At 43.4% G+C, this 21,328-nt stretch overlaps 1 protein-coding gene across 1 annotated transcript in view; it reads right to left on the bottom strand.

Moving 5' to 3' along the window:
• LOC119240323 (olfactory receptor 7C1-like) overlaps positions 1 to 19,863 on the bottom strand; it is a 21,937-nt gene extending 2,074 nt beyond the window's left edge. Inside the window, exons 1-3 of the mRNA XM_037504673.2 lie at positions 19,739 to 19,863; positions 13,146 to 13,608; positions 2,271 to 2,285 (exon numbers count right to left, since the gene is read on the bottom strand). Of these exons, the coding sequence (XP_037360570.2) occupies positions 2,271 to 2,285; positions 13,146 to 13,608; positions 19,739 to 19,863 (603 nt within the window). The remainder of the gene's footprint in view (positions 1 to 2,270; positions 2,286 to 13,145; positions 13,609 to 19,738) is intronic.
• Between the last annotated feature and the right edge of the window lie 1,465 nt (positions 19,864 to 21,328).

Here is a 21,328-nt window from a genome sequence, read left to right as displayed (position 1 = left end):
GTTTTTGTGTGTATTTTCCAGCTAAAATACTCAGAAGTGAGACAATTGGATCAATAGGGAACTTATATTAGTTATTTTACATATTGCTTTCCATAATAGATGCACAATTTTACATCCACCAACACTACATAAATAAGTGTTTTCCACTTCTGGCGGGACACGGTGAGCTCAGTGACCAGTGACCAGATGGCTTCGTAATGGATCCCAGAGCAGGGAAAGGACGGTGGGACAGAGAACACAGCACTACTTTGCAATGTATCAAGCAGACTTGCAGCATTAGCAACCCGGGTCCCTCAGTGGACAGCAGGGCAGGTGGCTGTGGTGGTCATTGCCTGTGGCCACAGCGGTGCAATGGGCACGCGGCCCATCAGGTGCCGCCTTCATATCCAGGCCAGCTGAGTCCAGAGATGGAACCCTGTGGACTAGACCCAGCTCCAGTCACCAGGAGACTTGATCAGTGGCAGGAACAACCTGAAGGAGGTGGGGAGGGAGATGAGGACAATTGAAGACCAATTGGAGCTTCTGTGGAGGGAGGAGGGAGGAGGTGGAGGTGACAGAGTTCACTTCTCAACAAACTAAGATAATACTTAAGTCCCAGAGTTCCCGCTGCCCACCTCACGCCAAGGTAAACTAGAAGAGAAGCAGTCAACTCTGACCCACTATAAACCTGGCAATGAGGTGACATAAATAATTAGAAATCAAGGAACATCTGAGCACGAGAAGGAAAAAAAGCATCAGAACAGAAATTCTGACTCATATACAGGGGAGAGAAGCAGAGGAGTCTCAGTGACTTGAAGCAACAATATTAAATACACCGTGAGTTATGGGAGGTGACTCAGGGCAGACAGGCAGCTGCGAGACCTTAGAGAGAAGATAAAGAACCAGAGAGTCTTCACCAAAGAGATGACAAGATTAAGAGAACACAAAAGAGTCTCTGAATGCAAATGAACACAAATATAGAAAGTGTTTTAGGTAGAACTAAAATGGCAAACAAAATAACTTCAGAGCTTGAGGATCCAAATGTATAAATCACATAATTAGGAAACAGAGAGAAATAAGACAGACACGGGAAAGAAGGAAACACTACAGAAAATGTTAGACTCAACTGGAAGTGGAAACATAGGGATAGTGGATAACCCAGAAGATGAAGGAGAAGGGAGGAGGGACACTCTTCAAAAACATCATTGCTGAGAATTTTCCAAACCTAAAGAATGAAAGAAGCATGAATGTCCAGGATGTAGTGATAACACCCAAATTTCAAAGTGAAAATGACCTTCACCGTGACATCCCACTGTGAATTATAAAAAGTCAGAAAAAGGAGAAGAATTTATAGAAGACCTGAAGAAGAGTGAATTGCAAATGCATCTAAATTAGGTTTTCCTCAGATTTTTCCGCAGTCACCCTCCAGGACAGGAGAGGAAGGAAGTGCTCATAATCCTAAACACAAGGACACTCCTAAATCCAAGAACACTCCACCCTGCAGATTATTCAAATATGAATGTGAATAAAAGCTTCCCCAGGTAGAGAAGTCAAAGGAGTTTCTCACTGTAAGGTCTGCATGTCTGACCATAGAAGCTAAACAAGAGTTCTGGAGTATTATGGGTCAGCAACAAAGAACCCAACTGAAGGAAGTAAAGACAGAGTCAGGGATGACACTAATGGATACTTTGTTTTGACTAGATTTTCCCTCAGATATACTGTAATTGTTTGCTTTTACCTGACACGGTTGTACATATTTTTTCCTTCATTTCTTTTTATTATTTTGTAAATGCCCAATTTCTTGATTGAAACATTTTATTAAAGAAAAATTCAGGCACACCATGCTTCTCTTAATATGGAACTCATTATACAGAACAGTTAAAAATAATTAAGGAAATACAGAAAACATATTAATAATGTATAAAAGAGTGATATCAAACTCTGCTCCTAAGACAAACCACAGATTATCTCTGACTGACTGAGGACAGGATCATGACTTAATCTGTGGACTGTGAGCCCTGCTGCCCCCGACCAGACGATCTGAGGAAGCGGCCCCCATCACGTTGGAGTTGCTCTGCAGCTGAAGATCCTCACCAGGGCCTGCTTTATGTCCCTGTTTCTGAGACTGTAGATGAAGGGGTTCAGCATGGGGGTGACCACTGTGTACATCACCGAGGCTGTTGCACTGTCCCTGGAGTCGTGGGTAGCAGCAGAGCTGAGGTACACGCCAAATGCTGTCCCGTAGAACAGGGAGACCACGGAGAGGTGAGACCCGCAGGTGGAGAAGGCTTTGTGCCTGCCGCTCGCTGAGGAGATTTTCAAAACAGAGGATACAATCTTAGAGTAAGAGAAAATGATGCCGCTGAGAGGAATGGCCCCCAGAATCCCCACTGCCAAATATATCACCAGCTCATTGAGGAAGGTGTCAGAACAGGCAAGCTGGATCACCTGGTCCAGTTCACAGAAGAAGTGAGGCATTTGCAGCTGTGAGCAAAAGGACAGTCTCAAAACCATTAAGCTGTGTAACAGAGAATGCAGAAGACTTAACACCCAGGATGCAAGAAGCAGGAGGCCGCAGAACTGGGGGTTCATAATGACCATGTAGTGCAGGGGATGGCAGATGGCCACAAACCGGTCATAGGCCATGGCTGTCAAGAGGAAGTGTCCACTCCTGCAAAAGTAAGAAGAAAAACACCTGGCTGAGGCAGCCCGCGTAGGTTATGGCTTTGTTCTGTGTCTGGATGTTCAGCAGCATCTTGGGGACGGTGGTGGAGGTGAAGCAGATGTCGGCAAAGGACAGGTTGGCGAGGAAGAAGTACATGGGGGTGTGCAGGTGGGGGTCCGTGACGATGGCCAGGATGATGAGGAGATTGCCAGTGACCGTGACCAAGTACATGGCCAAGAATGCCCCGAAGAGGAGGGGCTGCAGCGAGGCCTCTTCTGAGAGCCCCAGGAGGGTGAACGCTGTGGGGTGGGTTTGGTTTCCTGGCGCCAGGTCGCTGGTGAGCCTGGGGGATGGGGACAGAAGTGATGTCAACTTAACCACAGCAGAGCCATCAAGAAAGAGTTTAAATGGGGTGATTTTATTTTAAATACATTCAGTTAATGAATTTGATGTTATAGACCTAGTGCCTTTTACCTGAAATTTTCAAGGCTGTTCATGACCCATCAACTCTTGATGCTGAAAATAATTTCCCATTCTTACCTATAATGCAAACATTTTTCCAAGTCAAAATTTTCTTTTAATATATTGTATGATTTTCTTTAAATACATTTAACCAATTATACAAGTATTGTTGGAATCATGGAGAAAAAGCAATGAGACTGACTCTGAAAAATCCTCGTCCTAGGGCCTCCCGGGTGGCCTAGAGGTCCAGACTCAGTGCTACCATCAGGACAGCCTGAATTCGATCCCCAGCCAGGGAGCTGACCCACATGTCAAAAAATAATGACAAGCTGAGAAAGAAAGACAGGGAAATGCTAAAATAGTTGTGGAGAACACCCAAGAGGAATTTCATATCCTGAGATACATCCATTAGGGGGTGAGACTGAGTTTACATGAATGAAGTAGAATAGAACAAGTAAAGGCCGTAGGAAAATGTCTGAGTGCATTGTCTGAACACATCAGGACAGTGATTTACAGTTCTCTTCCATCAGTTGTGTGTACGTGTGTACATGTGTACATGTGCATGTGTGTGTGTCGTTTTTGTATGTTTGTGCGCGTAGGTAGGCTACATCACAGAGTAAAGACAGGTCTGACTTTAGGCCACAGTAAGAAGAATCTGGCATCATTGCATACAGGAGAGAAGTATTTAAAAGTCAGTTCTTGCTAATGAGGAGAGACCCTGTGAGTGAGGCCCCAACTGAAGAGCCAGGCCGGGTGGAGAACAGTTACCTTGGACACCAGGGCCCCCAGGCCGACGGACACGCTGTCACTCCACTCGCCTGTGGTGGGGTTGACAGTGGGATCCTGATCTGAGTGTTGTTTTTGTACCTGTTCCCACTTATGTGACCACACACTGTTATGATGCAGTAGCGTCTGAGATTGTCCCTCATCTGGTTTTTCGTTTTTGTGGAATCACTTCATTTGCTTTCCTTGGGCTTTAGGTTTTGATCTCTCTTTGACACAGATAAACTGTTCCTTGTTTTGCTCCTCATCCAACAAGCAGTGTCCTCCCCAGACAATATTCCATAAAATCCTGCTTGTGCCCCAACAGTCTGTCCCTTTCCTCCGTGTTGTTTATTCCTGAGACCATCATATCCCACATGCGCGGTTTCCTTGTACTCAACCCTCTCTGTCATAACGTAACATCCACATGAGCTGGTACACCAGCTAGTTTGCCCACTTTTGTGATATTAATATACAAACTATGTCAAGGAATTTTAGTTCATAAAATAAATGGAACAGCAAAAAATATATAGCCTGGTTAAATGTAGTGGGATCAGCATGAATGCATTAAGCACAATGGAGCACAAATCTAAGACTTTGTGAAGAGAAGATATAACAAGAACTTCGTCACATCCACTGGTTCTCTAAAACGTAACATGGCAGAGTTGAAAATGAAAAACAGGAATGACACTTATTCCAAAGCACTGAAAAATGCAGATCTAAAGCTATCATTTCTCTCTAGATAAACAAAAATGGATTCCAATATGCTTGAGGAAAATATTATTTGTCATTTGAATACAGAAGAGTGTGATCCAGGAGATGGGAAGGTGGGGGCTGTTTTTAGTAACAAATTGGCTGCCCAGTGTCCCTTTGTCTCTCTTGTATGCAGAAGCTTTTCAGTTTATGTAGCACCACCTGTGGCTTCCTGCTTTTTCATGTCACAAGGAAGTCATTGCCTATGCAAATACCAGAGAGCACCTAAATATGTGTTTTCCAGAGGAGACAACTAGATGCTCAGCAAGCACATGATGGGGTGCTCAGGATCACTCACCAAGGAAATGCAAATCCGAACCAGGAGCCTCACCTCACAGCTGCTGACAGAGCTCCCTGGGAGATCAGCACTGGGGTGGGGCGCAGAGAACCTTCGGGTGCTGTCGGTGGGCCAATACATTGCTTCATCCAGGGTGGGTGAGACAACAGAGGCGCCTCAAAATAGCAAAGTTAGACTCCCACGTGCTCTCTTCATACATGTACCAAGGCAATGAAATCAGGACATTGAAAAGCTATCCGCACCCCCTTGCTTTTGAGCCAAAATAGAAATAACCTATGAATCTATCAGTGGACACATTAAGAAAATAAGGGGCAAACATACAGATATAAAATATGTATTCACAATACATGTACACAATTGCTCTTCACTGACCCAGTGAATATACATGGATTATGTAAAACATATGTAATTCACGCACAGGATATTGTGTTGTTATAATACACATTCTATATAGTAAAATATCAAATAATATCCAGTCAAGAGAAGGAAGGACACCCTGCCCTTTGTGACAACCTGAGCACCTAAGAACGTTGTGCCACGTGACAGAAGAGAGAAACTACAGACGCTGGACATGACTTCTGTGTGTGCCCTAAAACAGACTTAAATAGCTTCCATGGACCAGGGTGGGGAATTTGGAAGAGGTTACTTCAGGACACAAACCTGAAACTGGTGGGTGAATAAGGTTCTGGAATCTATCACATTGTGACAGAGTCAACAGTATTTTCTTACAACATTCAAAGTTATCGGGAGATTATTTCTTAATAATTTTGTGACAAAAATAAATATTAATTGTGTGTATGGTTGGAAGTGTCAGCTAGTGCTCCAGGGGTCATCATATTACAATATATAAATATATGAAATCAACATGTTTTTCTCCAACTTTCACAAATCAACATGTTTCATGCCAATTAAATCTCAATGAAAATACATCAAATCAAATCACAAAAGTGAGGAGGCAGAGGAATGAGGGAAAGCAGATGTGACGTGAACACAATGTGTGTAATATATTATTACCACTAAGAATGCAAGAAACAGCCGATGTTTCAATACATAGTGGGACACAGTAGATCAACTGAGCCCCGCAAAATGGAAAGCTTTTAAACATTTTGCCCAAAAGCCTATGTATATGTGGGAGAATTAAGTGCAAAACACTTATTTTGAAAAACTCCAATTCTGTTTGAATATATGAATCACAAACCAGAATAAAAATGCAGGCCCTAAGTAAATAAATTGTAGGAATGAGTGCAATTTATAATTGAAAAAACCAAAAACCTAACAAGGAAAACTATGCAGACTTGCCAGGAATAGAGTGGTTGCAGAGTAAAGCTCTTTAGTCTCCCCCAACTGACATTAAAGAAAAAGGATGACTTCTGTGAGCACCTGCTATGAGGGAACACGACACACTGTTCCTCTCCTCAGCTGCTCTGGATCTTTCTAATACAGCTCACCTGCTCATACACCCCCTCCTAAAAATGAGCTCCTCACTTCAGTGCCGACCCCATCGCATTTAATGCTCTATTTTCCTGCTGCCTTAATGTCAAACCTACTTGGCTGTGTCCTAATTTTGCTGGAACCACGTTAAGCCTCTCACTCCCCCTTCAGTCTCATCCAAACAGATTTTCATTCCTGTCTCTTCACTGTCAGCACCATCTCTGTCTCTGTATGTGTTTTTAAAATATTTTATTTTTTATAATTCTTTCATCATTTTTCATCTTTGCACAATGTATGCATTTTCTTTTGGTTATATTCCCCGTACAATTGCACCCCCCCCCTTATTTTGACTCTAGTCCTTCCTCTCCCCGCCCCTTTTATTGTTGAGTGCAGTGGACAGTTTTGGGTCACAAATTAATCAAATTAATTATAAATTGATATGGGAACCTCTTGTCCCTGGGCCTGGTTTGGTCTCTGTGACCTGAGGCAGAACTTCTCAGTTTGCATTTTCCCTGGATCTGTCCCAAGTGCCTGCTGGGCTCTGAGACTCACCTGGGTGGGGGCTGTGAGGGGGGCTTCTCCATGTAGCGTCTGAGTCCCTCCTGGACGCTTGAAGATGGATCTGGGCTGTGTCACAGACAGGATCTCAGGAGGGCGCCAAGGGCTGGTCCCTGGGCAGAGGTCGGGCTCCACAGACAGGAATCATGTCCTCTCCGGTCCCGGGTTGGACAGTCTGAGGGACCGAGGGAGACAGGATATTTACCGCCCTCCACGCGGTCTCATTAGCCACACCTCACTCTCCTGCTCCAAGCTCTGAGCCCATGATTTCCCTGTGGACACTGGACTGGACAAAGGAAAATTTCTTAATGATTCTCTGATCCCGAAAGACTAGATTAGATGTCAAGTGCATCCAATTTTAGTTACTCCTTTTTCATGAACTCCTGCACCTTCCAGAGCTGTAACCACCCAGCACCTTATTCTCACTCTGTGTTCAAGTTTTCAGTATGTCTGTGACTGAGGAGCCCGTCTTGACTTGTCCTGGATCATTAAGGCACAAATGTGGTATAAGCACAGACAACCCCACACCACCCCCGCCTCAATATGTCCAATAGTGCTATTCCTCTCTCATAAAGCAGAGAACCGAGTTCCTCTATATAAAACCTTAGCCACCACACTCCTTGTTTTCATGGCACTGTTGCAAAAGCAAATGAAGGGCCTCCCCTGTGGCTCAGCAGTTGAGCGCTGGGCTGTGAAGCTGCCCGCAGCCTTTGCAGCGCTGTTCGATCCCCGGCCGCCAGCAAGGGTCCCACATGGCGCGCAGACCACTCCTGCCGCACCCGCTGCTCCCCTCAGCAGTGTACTTCGTCAGTCTGCCTGTTCTTTTCCCCGCTCTGGCTCTGGTGAATCCTCTTCACCCTCCCGCGCTCTGACTGTACCCGGTGCTTGTAGAAATAAATAAATAAATCTTTTTAAAAAAGGCAAATCGGAATTTCTTTTTTGTTTTTATTGTGATGTGTCTACAGCAGCCTTACGTTTGAAACTCCAGAAGGAAACGACTGTGTTCCTAACCAGCTAAATGTGCAGGTCCAAAGAGTAAAGATTTTTGTAACTGCCGCACTCACTCTGAAGCCCGTGCCCCTCCTCGGCCCCCCAAAGATCAGGCATGTGTCCTGCTTAGCAGCACAGAAAGTGCTAACACCCCGCACCACTGCCAGCACAGGGGCAGCTCTAACAAAATTCCTCCCCTGTCACGGGCATCACCGTCCTCTCAGGGCACCGTCCTCACCCCCAGCCACAGTTGTCTCAGCAACCTCTAAATCTGCGCATACCTCACTGCCAGAGCAGGTCCGTGACAGCCCCAGTGAGGCAGGAGCAGGCAGGACAACAAACTCCAAGTGAGGGTCTCCCGCTGCTTTTCTTGCAGCCTGAGGAAGCGCTTGTAGTTACTTTTGAAGGACACATCTCAGTACTGAAAGTTCTTTTGGAGACAATCGATTTTCCTTAACTTTCCTGTCCTTAATGTCTACTGTGTTGCCACAAAACACAATAGGGATGTTCTCACACCCTGTACCAGATTTTTTCAAGTTTGGCACATTTTTGGAACTAACATTTTACATCTGTCATTCTAATGGCACATTGGGCTTGCACCAATAGCCTCTCTCCATCCACCAATGTCTCCTCACCAGCTGGGTGCCACACTTGAGCTTGACACATCACTGTGTGTGTAGAACAGGAGAGGAAGGACCTCAACACCCCAGGTTCTTTGTATGTCTTTTATTGTAGAACTATGCTGTGCAAATATATCCTCCCTTTAGTAGGCTGTCTTAGTGTTGTAGTGATGTTTTCTTGTACTGCACAGAACATTTTGTTTTATATACTCCCAATTATTTATGTTCCCCTTTGTTTCCCTTGCTGCTGGAGATGATTCCACAAACACATCTGAAATTTATATTGTACAGTGTTTTGCCCAAGTTTTATTCTATGTGTTATGGGTTTGGGCCTTACATCAAAACTTTTATTCATTTGTTTTTTTTCTTTAATATTTATTTATACATTCAAGAGCTGGGGTACAAGCCAGAGATGTGGGGGGTAAGGGGATTCACCAGAGACAGAGCGGGGAACAGAATAGGCAGATTGACCAAAATACACTGCTGAGGGGAGCAGTGGGCGAGACAGGAGAGGTCTGCCACGCCATGAGGGTAGCTCCCTGGCTGGCCGGGGATTGAACTCATGCTGCAGTGGCTGTGGATTTTTATAGTGCAGTGCTTAACCCCTTGTACCACCAGGGAGGCCCAAAACTTTTATTCATTTGAATTGATTTTTGTGTGTTTGCAGATAGAGTCATCTAGTTTCATCTTTTGCGTTGTGCCCAGTGTTCCCAATACCATTTCCTGAAGAGGAGCCTTGCTCCGGTGTATGTTCTTGGCTCCTATTTTGTAGAGTAACTGTTCCTATATGTCTGGTTTGTTTCTGGGTCTTGATTCTATCCCATTGGTCTCTGTGTCTGTTATTGTTCCCAGATCATTTTAACTATCCAGTATTGTTTTACTTATTATAGCTTTATTGTATAGTTTGACTTCTGGTATTGTGATAATGACATTTTTTCCCTTCTTTGTCAGTTGCTTTGTTTTCCGGGTCTTTGGTGGATCCATATGAATTTCTGTAATGTATGTTTTATTTCTTAAAGTGTGCCATTGATAAATTTCATTTGTTGCATTGACTCTGTGTTAGTGCTTTGTGTAGGGTGTTCATTGTGACCACATTGATTCTTCCAGTCCATGAGCAAGAATAACTTTCCATTTCTCTGTGTCTTTTTGTATCTCTTTTGACAGAGTCTTATAGTTTTCTTTATACATGCCCTTCACATACTCTGTTACGTTTACTAAGTAGGTATTTAACTTTTATTTAATTTAGTGTGATTGTAAGTGGGATCATTTTCTTAATGTTTTCTCTTCTATCTCATTGTTTATACATAGGAAGGCAGCTGATTTTGTTTGTGTTTATATCCTGCCACTGTAACTAAACTTGTTCATTGTTTCAGTTCGATCCAACATCTATGTATACTAAAAACCCTAAAAACAGACATAAATGGAACTCATCCTAAACAATAAAAACTCTTTCTAGGTATTTATTTCTCAAACATCCATCTGAATGTTGGTTTTTTATTCCCACACTATCATACTCAAGAAAACAGACTTAGGACCATCTTTTTTAAATATAAGAAAGCAGTTGAAGCTTGTGCAATCTTTTGTGTATTATGTATGAAGGGACCCCTGAGGTATGTGTGCCTAATTTTGTATGGCTTTTCTAATTTAGTAATTTTACATTTTATTTTGTACCGCAAAAACACTTCATTATTCACTTTGAAATGTTAAGTTAATTTTAATACAAAGCTATTTATTAAAGGAGACACTCCCATTAAATTCTTTCCATTTCCCTAGAGTTTTCCTTTCAATTTATTACACTGAAGTAACCTTACATTATAACATTATATAAATTTCAGTTATGCATGTTTATTAATCACCATATGTATATGTGACTTTTAGTTCACTACTAAAAGTTTAATTTATCTTTCATTATACCGTTGTCCTCTGATTCTGATTTAACCACCTCACTTACCCCATCTTGCTGTTAGCCACTAATTGTTCTTACAGAATTAAAAGTATAATTCATTTTATTGAATTGATCAGTTTATTTTCTTTATCACATAGGAGTGAAATCATATAGAATTTGACTTTCTGTGGTTGGCTTATTTCAGTCAGGATAATTCTGTTTTGCAAATGGTATAATTTTATCTTTTTAATATAAATAGTATTACATTCTCTACAAATACCACATCATGTGGTCTGATTGTTGATAGTGAATAGTAGATAGAAACTTGGATTGTTTCTACCTCTTGGCTATTGTAAGTACCACTTCAGTGAACATGGCTGGCACAGACCTCTTTCAATTAGTGTTTTTTCAGTGTATTTTCCAGATAAGTAACCAGAAGTGAGACAATTGGAACATGGGGAACTCAGCATTTGCAACCAGGTGCCTCAGTGGACAGCAGGGCTGCTGGCTGTGGTGTGGTCATTGCCTGTGGTCATTGCCTGTGGCCACAGCTGTGCAATGTGCACACAGCCCACGTAGGTGCCTCTTTTGTATCCAGGCCAGCTGAGTCCAGAGGTGGAACCCTGTGGACAAACCCAGCTCCATCAGCAGGAGACTCAATCCATGGCAGGAACAACCAGAAGGAGGTCGGGAGGGAGGTGAGGACAACTGAAGACCAATTGGAGCTTCTGTGGAGAGAGAGGGGAGGAGGTGGAGGTGACAGAGTTCACGTCTCAACAAACTGAGACAACACTTAAGTCCCAGACTCCCCACTGCCCACCTCATGCCAAGGTGAACTAGAAGAGAAACAATCAAACTGACCCCCAGCACCCCAGCTGTACACCTGGAAATGAGGTGACATCAATGCTTAGAAACCAAGGAACATCCAAGCACAGGAAGGAAAAACAGTAGCAGAACAGAAGTTCTGGCTCATAAATACAGGAGCGAGAAGCAGAGGAGTCTCAGCGACGTGGAGCAACAACATGAAATACACCCATGAGTTATGGGAGGTGACTCAGGGCAGACGGGCAGCTGCGAGACCTTAGAGAGAAGATAAAGAACCACAGCATCTTCACCAAAGAGATGGACAAGATTAAAGGAACACAAAAGAGTCTCCGAATGCAAATGACCACAAATATAAGAAAGTTTTATATAGAATTAAACTGGCAGACATAATAACTTCAGAAATAGAGGACCCAAAAGTATAAATCACCCAATTAGGAAAACAGAGAGAAACGAGACAAGGACACAGGAAAAATAAGGAAACACTACAAACAATGTCAGATGCAATTAGAAGTGGAAACATAAGGATAGTGGATAATCCAGAAGGTAAAGGTGAAAGAAGGAGAGATGCTTTTCAAAAAAATCTAGCTGAGAATTTTCCAAACCTGGAGAATGAAATAAGCACAAATATCCAGGAAGCAGTGATAACACCCACATTTCAAAGTGAAATGACCTACACCATGACACCCCACAGTTAAATTATAAAAAATCAGAAAAAAAGAAAAAAAATACAGGAGGCCTGAAAATAAGAGAATTTGCAAAGATCTCCAAAGTAGGCTTTCCTCAGATTTTTCCCCAGTCACTCTCCAGGTAAAGAGAGGAAGGATGTGTTCATAATCCTAAATACAAAGACATCCCGCCAAGAATACTGTACCCTGCAGAATTATTCCAGTGTGAATGTGAACGAAAGCTTCCCCAGGCAGAGAAGCCAGTGGAGGTTATCACTGTCAGGTCTGCCTGCCTCACCATAAAAGCTGACAAGAGTTCTTCTACAAGAAAGAAAAAATGAAACACAAACCCTGAGCAAAATGACATGAACAGGAGTATTATGGGTCAACAACGAAGCACTGAAAGGAAGGAAGGAAGTTACAGAAGTAGGGACAGCTGAATAGTAACCCTGGACACTCATGGATACTTTGTATGTATTTTTCTTCCCTTTCTTCCTATTATTTGTATGTAGCCAATTTGCTGTTTTAATATTTTACAAAAGAAAAATTTAGCAATTATATTTTTCTTAAAACTGAACCCGTTACTCAGACCAGTTAAAAATAATAATACAGAAAACATATTTATAATGTAAAAAACACTGATGTCAAACTGTGTACATAAGAGAAACCACAGATTATCTCTGACTGAGTGATGACAGGATCATGACTCAGTCCATGGACTGAGCCCTGCTGCTCCCAACCAGACAATCTGAGGACAGCAGCACTGTCATGATGGGGCTGCTGTTCTGCTGAAGAGTCTCACCAGGGCCTGCTTTATGTCCTTGTTTCTGAGACTGTAGATGAAGGGGTTCAGCATGGGGGTGACCACCGTGTACATCACCGAGGCGATTGCACTGTCCCTGGAGTCGTGGGTAGCAGCAGAGCTGAGGTACACACCGAGCCCCGTCCCGTAGAACAGGGAGACCACGGAGAGGTGAGACCCGCAGGTGGAGAAGGCTTTGTACCTGCCGCTCGCTGAGATTTTCAAAACAGAGGACACAATCTTAGAGTAAGAGTAAAGGATGCCACCGAGAGGAATGATTGCCACAACCCCCGCTGCTAAATATATCACCAGCTCATTGAGGAAGGTGTCAGAACAGGCAAGCTGGATCACCTGGTTCAGTTCACAGAAGAAGTGAGGGATTTGCAGCTGTGAGCAAAAGGACAGTCGCAAAACCAGTAAGCTGTGTAACAGAGAATGCAGAAGACTTACCACCCAGGATGCAAGAAGCAGGAGGCCACAGAACTGGGGGTTCATGATGACCATGTAGTGCAGGGGATGGCAGATGGCCACAAACCGGTCGTAGGCCATGGCTGTCAGGAGGAAGGTGTCCAGTCCTCCAAAGAATATGTAGAAAAACACCTGGCTGAGACAGCCCGCGTAGGTTATGGCTTTGTTCTGCGTCTGGATGTTCAGCAGCATCTTGGGGACGGTGGTGGAGGTGAAGCAGATGTCGGCAAAGGACAGGTTGGCGAGGAAGAAGTACATGGGGGTGTGCAGGTGGGGGTCCGTGACGATGGCCAGGATGATGAGGAGATTCCCAGTGAAGGTGACCAAGTACATGGCCAAGAATGCCCAGAAGAGGAGGGGCTGCAGCGAGGCCTCTTCTGAGAGCCCCAGGAGGGTGAACGCTGTGGGGTGGGTTTGGTTTCCTGGCACCAGGTCGCTGGTGAACCTGGGGGATGGAGCCAGAAGTGATGGAAACTTCACCACAGCAGAGCAGTCAAGACATGAGTTTAAATGGGGTGATTTCATTTTAAATACATTCAGTTGATCAATTTCATCTTATCGAGCTAGTGCCTCTTACCTGATGCTGAAAATAATTAGCCATGGGTACATCTAATACAAGCATTTTTCCAAGTCAAAATTTTCTTTGAAAATTTCCTGAGTTCTTCTTTTAAATACGTTTGACTAATTATATTATCCAAGTATTGTTGGAATCATAGAGAAAAAGCATTGAGACTGACTTTGAAAAATCCTGGCCCTAGGGCCTCCCTGGTGGCCTAGAGGTTAACTCTCAGCACTATGCAACATCCTGGGTTCAATCCCCAGCCAGGGAGCTACCCACATGGTGCAGCAGACCTCTCCTTTTCACCAACTGCTCCCCTGCAGTGTATTTCAATAGATCTGACTGTCCTGCTCCCCACTATTATCCTGTGAGTCCTCTTACCCCCCACTCCTCTGGCCTGTACCCCAGTTGTTCTATGCATACATAATAAGTAAATAAATCCTTTTTAAAAAAAAGAGAGAAAGAAAAATCCTAGCCCCAAACAAGTTTTCTTCTAAGTAGGTGTGTGGTCTTGGTAAATAATATTTCATATGGTGATTATTTTGTTAAGTAAAATAATGCAGTTGGACGAAGAGGTGGATTCTAGAGGAAACGTGATAATCACTTCCGATTTTGAGTCTTTGAACAAAATTTTGAAGTCAACAGGATTTTTTTATATAAGGAGACATCACGTGGTAACAATGTATGCCTGAGCACATTGGGCTTGGGAAATAGCCAGTGTTCCTGGCATAGTGACAGAACCAAAGTAGGGGTTGACAGGAGGGGCACTCCAGGTAGGGGGTGAGATGAGAGGTTGGCAGAAGACCCTAACATCCTATTGCCGTGCGAAGTTCCTGCCTGTCACATTGTACATTTGCTGATCTTCTAGTGTGTAGGTTGTGTTACATGTGCTGTGCCAAACTGTAATGTCTTTCCCTCACATTTCATCTAAATTCCGAATGCTAGATTGTAGAAGACAGCTTCAATGGGACAGATGTCCGATCTGTGCTTCCTTTACCTGTAATAAGGATTATTTCCCTTATTTCAGCCACACACACACTTTCTGATCCACTTTGTGGGCATTTTTTTTTTTTATATAGAGGCATTTTTTATTTATTTATTTATTGTTTGTTTTTTGTTTATACAAGCACTGGGTACAGTCAGAAGCGCGGGAGGGTGAGAAAATTCACCAGAGCCAGAGCGGGGAGCAGAGCAGGCAGAAGGACCGAAGTACACTGCTGGGGGGAACAGCAGGCGGCAGGAGAGGTCTGCGTGCCATGCGGGACCCTCCTCCGGTGGCCGGGAGCAGCCGGGGATCGAACCGGCGCCGCAGAGGCCGCGGGCAGCTTCGCAACCCAGCGCTCAACCGCTTGCCACCGGGAGGCCCCACTTTTAGGGCATTTTGTCCTGTGCATTGAAGCACAGCTGAGAATTGTAAATCAAATCACTGAGGACAACGAAAATAGGAAGTGTTTACTTTTCAAAGAATCAGCTCTCCAGAAATGTTGTAAAGAAAGTTGTTATTTACCTCTGCATTTTCACACACTGGATACCTAAACACACAGAAACTCGCCCTGTATCCTTATTTATTTATTCATTTATATTTTGTAACTGAGGTAGTACTGGGGTACCCCCACCAGGTATGGCCACCAGAGTGCACCCACACCCACTCACCCATATTCCACCACCCCAGGCCATTGTTCTTCTTTCCCACCTCATTCTTCCATTTCCCCCGGGATGCCCCCTCTATGTCTCAGCTCTGTAGTCAGCCATCAAGGGTTAGTTTTTCACGTTGTATTAATCTGTTCATTTATTTACTTTATATTCTACATATTAGTCACACCGTCCTTTGCTTTATCATGACTTATTTCCCCTAACATTATTATTTCAAGCTCCATTCATGTTGCCACAAGTGGCATGAGTTCATCTTTTTCATTGCTGTGTGGTAATCCGTTGTGTGTGTACACTACATCATCTTGCTCTATTCACATGTTAGGATGTTTCCACTATAATAAATAGTGCTGCAATAAACATGGCAGAGCAAATTTCTTTCCAATTAGTTTTTTAAATATTATAGACAGATGCCTAGGAGTGGAATGACTGGGTCAAATGGCAGTTCCATGTTTACGCTTTGAGACACGTCCTCACTGCTCGCAGTAAGGGCTGGACCAGGCTGCACTACCCGCCGCGGTGAGTGTGGCCCACTGCCCTGCATCTGAACAGCATCCCTTCAGGGTCAGTTCCTGTGTACCATCTGCTTCTTGGCAGGCCCCAGTTACCCTCAACTCTGACTGGACTAAGATGATTGGGAGATAAATGAGTAGATGATCAATACAAATGGAGTTTAATGGTAACAGTGACAGGGTCTCACAACAAATTTGGTGATGTATCTGTGACCAGAAATCTGCCATAGGAAATTTAATTCTTGTTTATCTTGATGAACTTATGATAAAATTGGTTTTGTGATATATCATTTCTCTTAAAGTTGCAGTTTCCAAGAATATATCCATGATAGTAAGTGAGAAATTAATGTATTCACTATACTCTGACACCTCACCCTGATTTCCTTTAGTTGGGAATAGTAGATAAATAAATGCATATTGCATGAGCTAGATGAACAATATGGTCTCACAAAAAAATAATGACAAGTTCAGAAAGACAGACGGGGAAATGCTAAAATAGTTGTGGAGAACACGCAAGAGGAATTTTCATATCCTGAGATTCATTAGGGGGTTAGACCTGGGTTAACATGAATGAAGTAGAATAAAACAAGTAAAGCCCATAGGCCGTAGGAAAATGTGTGAGTGCATTGTCTGAACACACCGTGGCCATTGATTAACAGTTCTCATCCATCAGTTGTGTGTACCTGTGTACGTGTGTGTGTCATTTCTGTATGTATGTGCGGGTAGGTGAGCTTCATCACAGAGTAAAGGCAGGTCTGACTTTAGGCCACAGTAAGAAGAATCTGGCATCATTGCATACAGGAGAGAAGTATTTGAAAGGTCAGTTCTTGCTAATGAGGAAAGACCATGTGAGTGAGGCCCCAACTGAAGAGCCGGCTGGGCGGAGAACAGTTACCTTGGACATCAGGGCCCCCAGGCCGACTGACCTGCTGTAAATCCGTCACTTGTAATGGGGTTGCTTTTTCATGTCACAAGGAAGTCATTGCCTATGCAAATACCAGAGAGCACCTAAATATGTGTTTTCCAGAGGAGACACCTAGATGCTCAGCAAGCACATGAGGGGGTGCTCAGGATCACTCACCAGGGAGATGCAAATCCGAACCAGGAGCTGTCACCTCACAGCTGCTGACAGAGCTCCCAGGGAGATGACCAAAGGTCAGCACTGGGGTGGGGCGCAGAGAGCCTGGGGTGCTGTCGGTGGCTAATACACCTCTGCAGCCAAGGCGGAAAAGAGAACAGTGGAGCCTCAAAATAGCAAAGTGAGACTCCCCTGTAACAAAAGCCATGAAAACAGGACATCATAAAGCTCTCCGCATCCCCTTGTTTATTGAGCCAAAATTTAGAAATAACCTGCGAGTCCATCAGTGTATGAATATAGAAAATAATGTGTACACGTATAGATATAAAATATATAGGCCTTATATTCATATAGGATGGCCCTTAATTGTCCAAATAATATACATGGATTATGTAAAACATATAATGTGTAATACACACACAGGATATTGTGTTATTATAATACACATTCTATGTAATAAAATATCTATATAATAAAATATCCAGTGAAGAGAAAGAAGGACACCCTGCCTTGTGTGACAACCTGAGCACCTAAGAACGTTCTGCTATGTGACAGAAGTCAGAGAACTAGAAATACTGCACGTCACTTCTGTGTGCGCTCCTAAAACAGACTTAAATTTGTTACCCGGACCGGGTGGGGTTTTGGAAGAAGTTGTTTCAGGATACAAACTTGAAGCTGGAGGATGATAAGGTTCTGGAATCTCCTGCATTGTGACAGAGTCAACAGTACTTTCTTACAACTTTCTAAGTTGTCGAGAGATTATCTCTGAATCATTTTGTGACAAAAAAATATTCATTGTGTGCATGGATGGAGGTGTTAGCTAGTGCTACAGTGATAATCATATTGCAAAATGTAAATATATCAAATCAACATGTTTTTCTCCAATTTACACACTGTTTCAATTCAATTAAATCTCAGTGAAAATACGACAGATGAAATTACAAAAGTGAGGAGACAGAGTAAGGAGGAAAAACAGATGTGACATGAACACAAGGTGTATAATAGCTTAGTACTACTAAGATTTCAAGAAAACAGCCTGTGTTTAAAATACATAATGGGACACAAAGGCTCGACTGAGGCCCACACAAAATTGAAAACTTTGAAACATTTTGTCCAACAATCTCTACATATGTGGGAGAATTAAGTGCAAAAAAATATTACTTTGAAAACTCCTAATTTTTTTGAATATTTGAATCACAAACCAGAATAAAAACTCAGAACCTTGGTTAATGAACTGTTAGAATGAACAAAATTTATAATAGAAAAAGCAAAATTGTAACAGCAAAGCATGCAGATTTGCCAGTACTAGAGTGGTTGCAAAGTAAAACTCTTTAGTCTCCCCCAACTGACATTCAAGAAAAAGGATGACTTCTGTGAGCACCTGCTATGAGGGAACACTACACACTGTTCCTCTCCTCAGCTGCTCTGTGAGGTCATCCGCCCCCATTACCCTGGATCTCTCCAACACAGAGGCCCTGCTCATCACCCCGTCCACTCCTGTATCCCCTTCACATTTAATACTTTATTTCCTGCTGCCTCAGCTCCAAGCCTACCTGAATCTGTCCTAACGTTGCTGGAACCACGTTAAGCCTCCCACTCCCCCTTCAGTCTCATCCTAACAGATTTTCCTTCCTGTCTCTTCACTGTCAGCACCATCTCTGTATTGTTGAGAGCAGTGGGCAGTTCTTAGTCACAAATTAAGTAAATTAATTATAAATTGACGAGTCAGTCAAGCAAGAGAACAGGGAACCTCTTGTCCCTGGCCTGGTTTGATCTCTGTGACCTGAGGCAGAACTTCTCAGTTTGCATTTTCCCTGGATCTGTCACAAGTGCCTGCTGGGCTCTGAGACTCACCTGGGTGGGGGCTGTGAGGGGGGCTTCTCCATGGAGCGTCTGAGTCCCTCCTGGACGCTTGAGGATGGATCTGGGCTGTGTCACAGACAGGATCTCAGGAGGGCGCCACGGGCTGGTCCCTGGGCAGAGGTCGGGCTCCACAGACAGGAATCATGTCCTCTCCGGTCCCGGGTTGGACAGTCTGAGGGACCGAGGGAGACAGGGTATTTACCGCCCTCCACGCGGTCTCATTAGCCACACCTCAGTCTCCTGCTCCAAGCTCTGAGCTCATGATTTCCCTGTGGACACTGCACTGGACAGTGGAAAGTTTCTTAATGATTCTCTGATCCCGAGAGACTAGATTAGATGTCAAGTGCATCCAGTTTTGGTTACTCCTTTATCATGAACTCCTGCACCTTCCAGAGCTGTTGCCACCCAGCACCTTATTCTCACTCTGTGTTCAAGTTTTCCAAATGTCTGTGCCTAAGGAACCCTCTTGACTTTACGCCCTAGATCATCAAGGCACAAATAAAATATTTTGGGGGCACAGACCCCCCATATGCCCAATAGTGCTATTCCACTCTAATTAAGCAGATAACTGAGTTCTTTTATACAAAACCTTAGACACCACACTCCTTGTTGTCATGGCACTCTTGCAAAAGCAAATGGGAATTTTTTATTTTTGTTTTTATTGTGATGTGACTGCAGCCGCCTTATGTTTGAAACTCCAGAAGGAAACGCCTGTGTTCCTAACCAGCTAATATGCAGGGCCAAAGAGCAAAGATTTTTGTAACTGCCAACTCACCCTGAAGCCTGTGCACCTCCTCAGCCCCCCAAAAGTAAGCAGGTGTCCTGCTTAGCAGCACAGGGAAGTGCTAACATGCTGTGCCGCTGGCAGCAGGGGCCACTGCCCACTCCTGACACTGGGCATCACCATCCTCACAGGTCACCATCGTCATCCCGAGCAGCAGTTGTCTGAGCAACCTGTAAATTGTGACCAGACTTCACTGCCAGAGCAGGGTCCGTGACAGCCCAGTGAGCAGGAGCAGGCGTGACAATGAACTCCATGACAACGAACTCCAAGTGAGGGTCTCCAGTTGCTTTTCTAGCAGCCTGAGGAAGGGCTTGTAGTGACCTGTGACGGACTCGTCTCAGTACTGAAAATTATTCTTTTGGAGATGATCGATTTTCCTTCACTTTTCTGTCCTTAATGTCCACTTCATTGCCACACAACACAACAGGGATATTTTCACACCCCGTACCAGGTCTCTATGCAAGTTAGGCACGTTCTGGGAAATAACTCGATGTTACATCAGACAATCTAATGGCACATGGGTTTGCACCAATAGCCTCTCTCCGTCCACCAGATGTGTCCTAACCAGCGGGGTACCTCATGTTGAACTTGGCACGTCTCTGTGGGTGTGGAACAGGAGAGGAAGGCCCTCAACACCCAGGTTCTTTATGTGTCTTTATTTGTCAGAAGTACGCTGTGCAAATACATCCTCCCTTCAGTAGTCTGAGTGAGTGTTACCCGGCTGTTTTCTTGAACTGTACAGCAGCATTTTGGTTGATATAGTCCAAATTATTTATGTTCTCCTTTGTTCCCCTTGCTGCTGGGGAGGATTCCACAAACACATCTGAAATTTATATTCTAGAGTGTTTTGCCCAAGTTTTCTTCTATGTGTGTTATAGTTGGAGGTCTTACATCAAAGACTTATATGTATTTTGATTTCTGTGTTTTGAGATAGAGAAGTCTAGTTTCATTCTTTTGCTCGTGTGCCCACTTTTCCCAATATCATTTCCTGACGAGGCTTTCCTTGCTCCAGTGTATATTCTTGGCTCAAATTTGTAGATTAAATGTTCCTGTAAGTCTGGTTTTATTCTGGGGTCTTGTTTCTATCCCACTGGTCTCTGTGTCTGATAAAATTCCAGTACCATTTTAATTATCCAGTATTGTTTTAATTATTATAACTTTGTAGTACAGTTTGAAGTCTGGTATTGTAATAATGAAGTTTTCCCTTTTGGGTCAGAGTTTCTTTGCTTTCCAGGGTCTTTTGTGTTCTGTACGAATTTCAGTAATGTATATTTTATATTAAAGCATGTCATTGATAATTCCATGTGATTGTGTTGACTCTGTGTAGTGCTTTGTGGAGGATGGTCATTGTGGCCACATTGATTCTTCCAGTCCATGAGCAAGAAATAACTTTCCATTTCTTTGTGTCTTTTTGTATCTCTTTTGACAGAGTCTTATAGTTTTCTTTATTCAGGCCCTTTTCGTTCTTTGTTAAGTTTACTAACTAGGTATTTAACTTTTATTTATTTTGGTGTGATTGTAAGAGGGATCATTTCCTTGATTTTTTTCTCATCTAACTCATTGTTTATATATAGGAAGGCAGCTGATTTTTTTTTTTAAGATTTATTTATTTATTTATACAAGCACTGGGTATAGTCAGAAGCGCCGGAGGATGAGAGAATTCACCAGAGCCAGAGCGGGGAGCAGAACAGGCAAACTGACAAAGTACACTGCTGAGGG

The sequence above is a fragment of the Talpa occidentalis genome, unplaced genomic scaffold (assembly GCF_014898055.3).
Source record: "Talpa occidentalis isolate TD23 unplaced genomic scaffold, MPIMG_talOcc4v2.1 talOcc4.12, whole genome shotgun sequence".
NCBI classification, from domain to species: domain Eukaryota; kingdom Metazoa; phylum Chordata; class Mammalia; order Eulipotyphla; family Talpidae; genus Talpa; species Talpa occidentalis.
This window is presented reverse-complemented; position numbering and strand designations above follow the sequence as displayed.